This window comes from Pisolithus orientalis (genome assembly GCF_024613125.1).
Source record: "Pisolithus orientalis strain OTSU chromosome Unknown F5J12scaffold_3, whole genome shotgun sequence".
Lineage (NCBI taxonomy): Eukaryota > Fungi > Basidiomycota > Agaricomycetes > Boletales > Pisolithaceae > Pisolithus > Pisolithus orientalis.
In genome coordinates this window covers 64,005-75,140 of record NW_026260784.1, presented here as the reverse complement: position 1 = coordinate 75,140, position 11,136 = coordinate 64,005, and the positions used below count along the sequence as shown (strand labels likewise).

The window sequence follows — 11,136 nt, the reverse complement described above, 5'->3', positions numbered from 1 at the left end:
ACAACATCTGTGCAAATAAGAATAAGTAACTGGTCTCTTATCTTGGCCAATGCAGCAACATCATGTGGCCCAGGCACCCAGGAAAGAAAAATAAGAATAAGATAGGGTCTTGGTCACACTACAAGAACATTTGGGATTGACATGCATGACAGAGGAAGTGTACTTCAGAAGGACAAATGAGGGCAGAAACCATGGAGGGTACTATGGATACCCCAGCATTGTCTGAGGGACAGGTAAGGCAAAAAAAATCAACAGGGCATGAATCCCTAACTTGTTTTCTGCATTTTTGTGTCTAGACCAATAACAAACATTGCAAACTCACTCAGACACCTGCCACTGCTGCTACCAGGGTGGGAGCCATGGAGGTGGGTTTTTTTTCAGGTGGGATCAACAGTAGTGGCACTCATTAGTATTGGTCTCAGAGTATGCCAGAACATGGCAACCAAATGGTAGTTCAAATGGTAAGCACAGCTTTGACTGGAAAAATTAGAGAGGTCAAGGAGCCCAAAGGTCCAAAACAATGGCTACACACAGTCATCCCCAAGGGTGACAATGTGGTTAGTATTCTGATCAATTGCACAGCTACATGTGCTAACTTGACTTGGCTGTAGGTGGCTGATATCAAGACCACAGAAATTGCAGAGGCAGATGCCTGCATTTCTCAGATTGAACATGCAGTGGCTGACATGTCATTAGGCTATGCACTAATGACTGTGATCCATGACAAACCTGATTCACAATGTGACCTGGGCTCTGGACCTCTTCTAAAGTTACAAGAATACAACCCTCAGGATGTGGATGCCAATCATCTCAAAAAATTACATGAAAATATCAAAATGCATTGCCTACAGAACCAAGCCATTTGGAATGCCATGGTGGTGGCAGTCCCACCTAGACATGGGTGAGTGGAATAAAAAATAGGTGACCTGTCACCTAATTTTGCTAACAAATCAATTCCCAATCAGACAAGTTGGGCTCTCATCCAGAGAAACAGTGGTTGCTGGACCATTTGACCAGCAACAACCCCATAGTCACCTTGCCAGATGATGATAATGACAGGCTATACCAAGTGTTGAACATCATTGCAACATTGGAGTCTGCCAAGGACAAAGAAAATTACATCAATGAAATTTGTCATCATACAGGGGGTTCAAGCAAGAGTCATCCAGCACACATCCTTTCAGATGAAGGAATCTATTCAGCTGTCACCCCCCTGTTCATGGGAGGAAAATTGGCAGGGCTGACACAGGAACAGGGTTCACTGCTTGTCAGCTGGACAGTTGGTGCCCAGCCACAGGTGGTGTAAGTTGTTAATCCATCTTCAAAACTTGCCTTGAATGTCTGACATATGGATAACTCTGAATTTTTCTGTGTGAATATGTGATGGATGTATTCACATTTTTGGCCACACCTATTGAAGTCAAGAGGCTTTCTACTGTGAAAGCCAGGCTGGAGAAGGCTCCTAAGGGTGAAGGGCAGGGGGAGATGACTGAAGAAGCCAAGAGCCATGCTCTAGCCAAGGAATTGAGGGCATATGCAAGGAAGTTGTTGGAACAAGCAAGGGCCTCACCCTAACATGCATGGGAGGTGGTGGATGAGTATGCAGAGAAGTGGCTAGAGGCATGGGTGCAATTGAGCAGAAAGTGTGGACATTCTTTCCCATGGTGACTTTGGGCCCTGGAAGACCCAAACTCTCAAAAAGTTTGGCAAGACTTAATGGATCAGTACTGGCAACAAATCCTAAGTGCTTGCACCAGAGAGGGGCATCAGGTCACCTTGGATCCCCAAAACAACAATGATGACAGGGTCTGCGTAGACATGGCAGTCAAGGTGGGCTGGATCAAGGCAGGGCTGTTGGTTTGCAAAGCATATCCCAAGAGCTTTGCAAGTCTTCCCATTGGAAATTGACTCCTCTTCCAGAATGTCCAGCATGTCTTTTCAGATACTGTCAGCACACCACCAATTGAGCTCACTGAAGTGATCAAGGAGGTGAGTTGAATCATTTTTGGCTCTGGAGTCAAGGAATGAACACAGGTTTAGGTGGTTACATGGGTTGAGCCTGTTTTACCCCTTGCTATGAATCAGAGAGGGGACTGTGTGTAGTGTGACTACACTCATGCATTGATGGACAATGCACAACACCTTACACAGTCCAGGCTGGCTAGAGTCATGGTGAGTTTAAGCAACTGGTTGCTTATTTGGGCCCTGTGCTAATAATCTCCTCCCTGCCCCAGAGGGTCTGGGGCCAGGAATCAACCTTGCATATGGAAGGTGGGCATCACCCAGGGAGTCAACTGGGGGAGTGGTCTGACTGCATTGCCAAGTGGCTGCACAGCCACTGGCATCAGCTCCTTATATGGAAGGCAGGTATTGCCCAGCTTGTTGATGATTTGGGCAGTCTGACTGTGTTGCCTGGGACCCCCACCACACAGCCACTGGCATCAACCCCATGTATGGAAGGTGGGCATTGCCCAGGGAATCAACTGGGGTGCCCAGCTCATCAATGATTTGGGCAGTCTGACTGCATTGCCTGGGCCCCCACTGCACAACTGCTGGCATCAATCCCATGTATGGAAGGAATCAACCTCACAGCCACTGACATCAACCCCTTATATGGAAGGTGGGCATCACCCAGTGGAATTAACCATGCCCAAGTCAATGTTGATGGGTGTCATCTGAGTGCTGTGGGCCAGGCATCAACAGTACAGCCACTGGAGTCAACCCCATATGTGGTGGTCAGGAATCACCCAGTGGAATTAGAGGGTGATTGAGGATTTGAAACTCACATTAGACTCTCTATCAGACTGATACAGGCAACATGACAGAGGGCAATGTAAGCAGCACCTTGAGCTCTGCTGCATAACTTGTTGACAACTTACACATCTCCCAACAGGAGTCAAGCAAGGGAAAGCACCTGCCTGATCAGTGTGTGACTGCATTAGATCAGGGGTGCTTGAGCATAGGCAACTGACAGTGTCTCCCAAGAGGACACTGACAACATCATACAAGCAGAGGTGAGAATTGCCCAGCAGCATCCTGCCCAACTTGTCAATGACTTACACATGTCTCCCAACAGAAGCCCAGCAGGAAGCCCACAACCCAGACAGCCAAGGACAAAGGACCTGTGGCAGACAAGGGTCCCAAGAAGACAGTAAGTGTATAACTTGGAACCCTGCACTGGAGGGGGGGGGGGAAGTTCAGTTCAGTCCATCAAAGGTGTGATACAGTCACTGACAGACAATCCCACAGCTCATGTGATACCTGCTAAGGTATTCTGTGGCTGTTCTGGACTTTTTGGCTGCCCCCATCTCAGTGGAGACACTGTCTACTGTTGAGTGTGAAGCACAGGCATGTGGGGTTGATGTCCATGGTATGAAGAGACAAGCTGTGAAGCAGATCCAAAAAGATTGGCAAGCATACACAAATGGGAAGAACCTGGAGCTCAAAACCTTTGTCAATGTCACTTATTTAGATCCATGGGCAAAGGCATTTGTGGAGCATGCCTGCAACACAAACACATTTGATTACTTTGGATCAACAGAAGCTGCTGACAAACAGAAGTATGACAGTGGCATGCCCCCCTACTGGCATGAGGTAGAAAAGACCTGCAATGAGATGTGGAAATCAGTGAAATAACCCATACCCCAGGATGAAAAGACAGTCATCATGCAACACATCAGGCAAAAATCAATTGGCTCAGGAGCAGATATTTCATGAAGGACTACTGCACATGGCACATTGCACTTCCCATGGCCAACAAGTACCTGGCACTGGCATTTCTATGGCTGTTCCTTGGGGAGAAGCCAGACAAGAGTGGCAGGAGTGGGATGGCAATGGCCATTGCAGAGGTAGGTGTCCAAGTGACATCATGGCAGATTGGTTCTGACTTATCCTGGGCAGTGACATGGGTGGAACCATTGGCAAGATACATGATTGAACAGTGGGACACCCAGGCAAAGGAAAACAGTCCACTGAAAGCATGGACCAACTACACCTTGGCCCTGTCCAATTATATGGAAGGTGTCAAAGATGGGGAGGATAAGGTGAATGTAACAACCCCATTGCAGTGGTCAGCTGCACAACTCATCAACAAGTTGTGCAATGGAGAACACCTGCTAATATGGGCACACATGAGTGAACACTACAATATGACCACTCCTATCTGCACTGTGTTCAAACCCCTTGATCTTGGAATAACAATTGAATTTAAATATAATACACTATGCAGATTTGTATTTATCAAAGATGGTGAAGAGTTTGCATACCAGTCCACAATCCCACCATAAACCATTCTCCAGTTCTTTTTTGGCATCTGTTACCTGAAGGGCTTTCTTCAGATACAAGATTATTTTCTTTGCTGCTTCCAACTCATTGGCCATCTCTTTCCTCATGTTGTCCTTCTCATCCATGGCAGGCATATGATCTGCATCTTTGGCCAACTTGTACTTCCTTTTCTTGCTCTCTATGAGTGATATCATGGCCAGCAATGGCCTGCAGTAAAATGTTTCTAGTGGAGGGAAATCTTTGCCGAGAGGGGCTGTGGTGATGCCATTTTAAGTAGGATGCAAGCAGTCCATGGTAGTGGAGGTGAGCAATGGTGCAATTGAAGGATCAGATCAAACTTTGATCTGTGACCTGCCAAATATGGAACACATGTCCTATACATTGATAATCATACCATAAACCATGCCATAAATGTTGCTGATGCCATGGATAGGTGGTTAGGACAACTCATATTCACATTAGGGGATTGGCCTAGTGATCTAATAGTCTGATCAAGGCTATGTGAACCCCCCCCTGTCATAGAAAGCTGGACGACTTTAAATGGTGTTTGTCCCCCAGACCCCATTTTCATTGACCTTGTAGAGACATGTCCTGGTCCATACAACATGATGAACACTGCCAAACACAGGTGAACACTTGCTAACATCAACTCAGCACAAAAGCCCCTGTCCAAATATAATGGGCCACCCTTGGACCTATTTTGAGCCTATGATTCATCTTCCTAGACCCCAATAGGTCTGTTCCAGTGCATGGAATACAAAACAACTAAATCAGACAATATACAAGTGCACCCTTCTGACCACCTTCCCTCAGAGGATGCTGAACCACTTGGGATGGTGTTCATCCCCCTGATGCCATTCCAATCAACCTTAGAGAGGCATTCCCAGGTCCATACAACATGAAAAACACTACAAAACATGGGTGAACACTTGCAAACATCAGTCCAGCACCAAAGCCCCTGTCCACAAATTTACTGGGCCACCCTGGGACTTGTTTTGAGCCCATGAATCATCTTTACTAGACTCTGATAGGTCTAGTGTAGTGCATGTGATACAAATAAACCACATCAGATAATATACATACCCCAAGAGCATTATTATTACAAAGTGGCAACCATAAATTGGGGGAAATGATGCTGGAAGTACTACTGGAGGCCAACATCATATCCATAGATTTAATAATACATGGCAAGAGAAGGAGATATCTCAGCTTCACAAACTTGAATTGCAGCTGGTGATACAGCACACAGAGGAGGCCAGGGTGGCTGACATTGGGGAGCTTAATGAGTACTTGAAAGAGTGTGATGACACACAGGAGTTGCTAGGGTTTGATGGGCAATGGGTAGTGATGATATACAACAAAGGTGAGATTATACTAACTCCATGTTCACTATCTCATGGATGCTGCATCAGAAACTGCCAGCACCATGTCCATCAACACCCACACCACCTGACACAATGCAATTGTTAACATGCCAAATATGGATCCTCCACCTGACCTTGCTGGCCTACTCTAATCTGACATTATCAAGTGTTAGTTCTCTTCTGTACTATGCATGCAAATACAAATCTATTCCAGACCTATATGAGGCTGAAAACAATCACAACTGCCCAACAGTCATCCAATACAAAATAGGAGATACATGTGTATCCATCTACACATACAATAAGTCATCGTCTATCCTTCTGTAGGCTGACAGCAGTCTACTCCATTGCAATCTCTCACATTCCTGCTCCTTCTTCATCAGGAGCACCCCCAACCCTCAGCACTTGTCTTTGAGTGCTGTAGCTGGCAAAACCCCACCCAGATAACAGGTTCTACCATCTAGGTACTGCATAGGCACACCACCACTCACTCTTATCATCTTTTGTGTTGGTTTTGGTTGGTTTTCACCACTGAATCACACTTTGATTCACAGTGTTCACACAGAAACAGATTGCAATGGCTTCTGAACCACCATATTCACCTTACTGTGGACAAAAACCAGCCTATCAGGTGAAGAAGCCCAATGGGCACAACAGAATGGTACTTCAGACCCACAAGCAGCCTTTGAAGCTCATCTATGAACAAACTGCCCTCCTATTGATGGCCCCCTGTTCACATACAAGGAGAGCCACAAACACAAACCACTCACACACTCCACATTCCTGCAACAGTTGAAGTCAGTGGCCAAAGCAGTGGGCTGTGAACCAATCCATGGGCACAGCATCAGAATCAGGGCCATGCTAGAATACCTACTCAGAAGTGTGCCCTTCAACATGACGCAAGTTGAAGGAAGATGGGCAAGTGACATGTTTCAACTCTACCTACACAAGCACAATCAGATCCTAGCCCCCTACATACAATCCATGACACCATTCCACCCTATACATCCCAAAACCATGAGTGAGCCTCCTCTGAACTTGACTGTACCTTTGACCTATCTGGAAATAAGCCCTTCACCCTTCTTTTTCCACACATACTCTTGTCCATCTAACCCAATCCTGTTGATTTTAGTCTCATCTGACCATATAACTCTCTTCCAGTCCTCCACAGTCCAATGCTGATACTTAAGAGCAAAGGCTAACCTCTTCTTCTTGTGACCAGTAGAGAGCGATGGCTTTTTCTTCTTCACCACAGCCTTCAATGAGGCTTCTTTGAGGGTATTTCTCACTGCCTGAGAAGAAACAGGACTATCAACAATAGAGTTGATGAAATGAGTGGCTTGAACAGCATTTTGGCCTTTCCAGTAAGGATTTGCTGAACAATAGCTCTCTTGTTGGTAGAGGAAAGCTTGGAAGGGTGACCACCATGAAGCCTAGACCTCTCTGGTTGGATTTCATGAAGAACCTGGGATACTGTAGACTTCCCTAGACCAGTCTGTGAGACAATCTTCCTAGTGGACAGGCCAAGAGAGGCAAGAGAGATGATGTTTTGTCTTTGAGAGGTGGGAATGGACTTCATGGTGATGATGAGAAAATGAACAGAGGGTGGTGGGGTTTATATATGTTGGATCATACTCATTACATAAAGGTAACATAATAGAACCCTTGATGAATGTATGTAACAATATAACAGCATGCCAGGGTCAATATATATAATCAAAACTTTAAGTCAAAAAACTGTCTGCATGACATGTCATTTTCAAATGGCTGCTATTCTATCAATGCCTATCCAAATCACTTGATTCATGGACCAATAGAAAGCCAAGAGTAAGTACCTTATTTCATACACTCATGGTTTAGGGCTAGGGTTAGGGGTTATTGCATTTAGTCATAACTAATGTAAAACATACACTGTACTTGAGTCTTATGTGCTGTTGTTTGGCAACAGTCCATCTAGCAGGATTGCTGTCAAAGTTCAGCTTCTATGCATGTCACATTCTCAGCCTTGGCATATGTTTGGTTGCTGCAAGTGCCAGCAATGGCCTCTGAGTCAATACCACTCATTGTACTATACATAGCAAATAGTGATGTCATGTGACTCCACTGTCACCAGATTTGGCTTCTATATACTAAATACTAAATTTTCATTTGACATTCTCATAATTGCAGTGTTGAGCCAAGCAAGCACTCACTCATGCCATTGGCTGAGCAGTAGTGGTAGCTACTCTTGGGACTTCACAGCAAATGTATTGTAGTAGCACTACTGGATCATTTACTACATGTAGCTGTTTATTGAAACCAGAAATCAGCCCAGTGCTGACTGACCACTCCATAAATAGTACTATGTAACATTCCAGAAGAGGTGTCTGAAGTACAGGTAAACAGGTGTGATAATCATGACAGCTGTGATGTTGTTCATGTCACAATTAAGGTTGTGTCAAGATTATCATAGATCCCACTACATGACAGTGTCTACCTGTCCAAAATCAAGATCTGTGCATCCAAGTATCCAGATTGACACAGTCTCTTGCTCCTCTCTTCCTGCCATGCAGTGTCTCCCTCACAGACCATCTTTGCACTGTCCAAGTCTCTGGCCCCACTGCATCTCAGCAAAATTTTTGCTATGTTGTGATCCTCTAGGTCACAAGGTCTGAATAATACTCACATAATGCACTAGCATGACATCATGAAATGATCTCTCCCTCAAGATTGTTGCATGTCACATTCTCATTCAGCACCTCTCATGCCTCTCCCTGTCTAAACACAATTGGTACATTGTCCCTGTGATGCCACATCTCCCTTCAAAAAAACAAAAAAGATATGCTGTTGCACCTCTCACAGCATCTTTATAACACTCACATCACACACTAGGATGCTCCCAGTGTTCTCAGTCTCTATTGGGCATTGTCCAGTGTCCCTGTACCACCACTGAGGTGGATGATGAAGGCTGACCATCCCATTGTAAGTGGTGTCACTGGGATAACCATCACTCAACAAACCATTGATATTAGGAACCTCTGGCAGATACAGGGGCACAAAATGACCTGCTGCTGACATCTCCAAAGGCAGTGAGCTGGGCAACAAGGACAGTGTTGATGATAGAATGCTTTCAGGGCAGATCTTGCCAAGGGCAATACAGACTTTGCCATGAATGAGATTACCATGCTCCTTCAAATCCTTCAAGATGCCACATCAATGGCTACATCTGATAATGCCAGTGTGAAAATGGTGTTGTCTGCACTGCAAAGAATGGACAGGGTCCCACAGTCTCATACCCTGACAAACATGATTGACCAAATTTGCCAAACAGGGGTGGACAGTAAATGCAGTGATACACTGAAGTTTTGGGCTTTGTCTAACTATGGCCTATGCCTAACTGAATTGACTGATGATGTATATGGGTTGGCATTGCTGGAAGACATGGATCATAAGTATAGAGCCTCATGGAGCAGTGCTTAGGATATGCTGGGGTTAGTTAGACTATATTTGTATTAGCATCTCACCTTGAGCATAAATGTAATGCCACTTGATCTTATTTTGCAAGAACTGTACAGTTGCTCTGCAGTGGGCTGAAAGGTGTACCATGCTTTCACAACCTGTTGATGAGCTGTGCATGTGTCATGTGTGTGCAACTCTAGTGTGTGTGTGTCAAGCATATGCAACCTGTAAGTTTGAGTCCTCATTCATGTTTGTGCCTGCAGACTTGAATGTGTTTGTACCTGCATTCAAAAGATACATTCGTACCAATCAAGTCAATACTATGCTTGCAACTTGAGACACTATTATAATCAAAGATGCTCTCATTCACATTCAACCAGTAGCTCATCCACTTCCTCCTCATCCTTGTCCTTAGTCCTTGCACCCACACTCTTGCTCACATTCAAGAAAAGTGTGTCCACATGCCCATTTCAAGCCAAAGTGGTCTATGTGAGGTGGGTGCCTGAAGTGGCCAAACATGAAGCAATCTTCCTCAATGGAAATCACCACCATGAGGTGATGAAGCTCTTGACTGTCCAATGGACCCATATGCAGTACAAAAAGGGAGTTCAGTTGACCAAGAGCATCTATGGTGTACAGCACAAGGACAAGTTGGAACAAAGGGGGTCATGGTCAAGGGTCAGTGGAAAAAATAAGTGACTGGACCTGACACTACAGGCACTCAACAGGGATTTCCATGAATACCTCTTGGGTACTAAAGTGGTGTGGGAGTTGTGTTGTGAGGTACAGCATCTCATGCAGTCTTGTGTTGGTGTCCCCAAGGACAATTGGACATGGTGGGATTGGGATACAGGAGCAACCAGATGTCCAAATGCCTATGGATGAATTTGAGACCTTGGCACCCATGGAAAATGAGACAACTGACAATTGAGCAGTGTGTATGGCATTGGAGCACCAACTGCACTTGAAGAACAAGGCCAAGCTGGCCACCATTGTGAAGACTTTATTTTCCAAGGGACTTGGGGTGATGAAGAATGGTCAAGTTTTGCCTGATCTGTATGATGCTGTGAAGAGATGCCTGGAGGTGAGTGTGTGGGTCTGAAATAAGCAACTGGTTGCTTATTTTCTTATTTATTTTACAGCTTGCCATGCTAGAGTCAGAGTGACATGTTGCCCAGCTGGCTGACCCTCAGATGATGTGGAGGGCATGAAGCTTTCCAACAAAATGTGGGAAACCTACAAAGTCAGGATGCCACCAAGGGCAGATGACAATACCACCACAAGTTGCTGGGGTCCACAGGAAGGTATGGGTCTGGACTTGTTTAGAAAAGCTGGCACATTTCTTCATGGTGACCATGAATTTCTGGAGGAAATGAAATTGAAAGCAAAAGAAGGGAGGCAATTGAAGAAGGAAATGAGTGAGGTGGAGAAAGCCCATGTGTTCCAATCCAGGGGGGCACATATGAAGAAGCTGAGTGCCAGGGTGGCACAAATCAATCAGAGGAAGAATGCACAGGATAATGATTGCTGTGTAGCAGACTTTGACAAACAGATGGAGGAGGAGTGACAGGCTACCAACACTGCAGCCAAAGTTCCTGGGATTATATACCTGTAGGGGAGTGCAACCTATGACAAACAAGGCACAAATGCTTGGTAAGTAATGAGTAAGAACTGTAAGCAACAAGTAATCATGATGAGTAAGCATTTGTGTTCTCTCCCCTGTGTTGCAGGAGGTGAGAGGGGCCAGTTCCATACCATGTCCTGGTGCCCCACTGATGGTTTTGCACCATAGTAGGAGTTGTCCTTGGTATTCTGCATAGTTATCCAACCATTGCTGGAGGGCTCCCTTGTCCCAGATCATCCTACCATCTCTCTGTGCTCCAAATTGGCCAGCAAGTGAAGGGTCACTGAGGAACTTGTTGCTCAGGGCATCACAATTGTCAAAGCAAGCATTGCTCCTGTCTGTCAGGAAGGAGTAGCCCACATCATGGTTGCCAAGGTCATCTGCTAGGCTCTCATAAGATACACATATCTTAACTTGCCAAAGGAC

At 45.3% G+C, this 11,136-nt stretch overlaps 2 protein-coding genes across 2 annotated transcripts; both read left to right on the top strand.

Moving 5' to 3' along the window:
* Positions 1-191: 191 nt before the first annotated feature.
* On the top strand, positions 192-4,286 carry F5J12DRAFT_779566 (uncharacterized protein; the record flags this gene model as incomplete). The annotated part of the gene is made up of 17 exons (XM_051742389.1): positions 192-233; positions 297-365; positions 411-557; positions 612-901; positions 1,018-1,302; positions 1,449-1,544; positions 1,806-1,857; positions 1,921-1,989; positions 2,152-2,172; positions 2,235-2,460; positions 2,578-2,763; positions 2,814-2,833; positions 2,894-2,925; positions 2,975-3,014; positions 3,077-3,151; positions 3,349-3,627; positions 3,681-4,286. The coding sequence occupies 17 exons, from the start codon at positions 192-194 to the stop codon at positions 4,284-4,286; spliced, it is 2,535 nt and encodes an 844-aa protein (XP_051603991.1).
* A 4,945-nt stretch (positions 4,287-9,231) lies between these two features.
* On the top strand, positions 9,232-10,653 carry F5J12DRAFT_779565 (uncharacterized protein; the record flags this gene model as incomplete). Its single annotated transcript, XM_051742388.1, has 5 exons — positions 9,232-9,313; positions 9,502-9,764; positions 9,804-9,951; positions 10,022-10,170; positions 10,291-10,653. The coding sequence occupies 5 exons, from the start codon at positions 9,232-9,234 to the stop codon at positions 10,651-10,653; spliced, it is 1,005 nt and encodes a 334-aa protein (XP_051603990.1).
* Between the last annotated feature and the right edge of the window lie 483 nt (positions 10,654-11,136).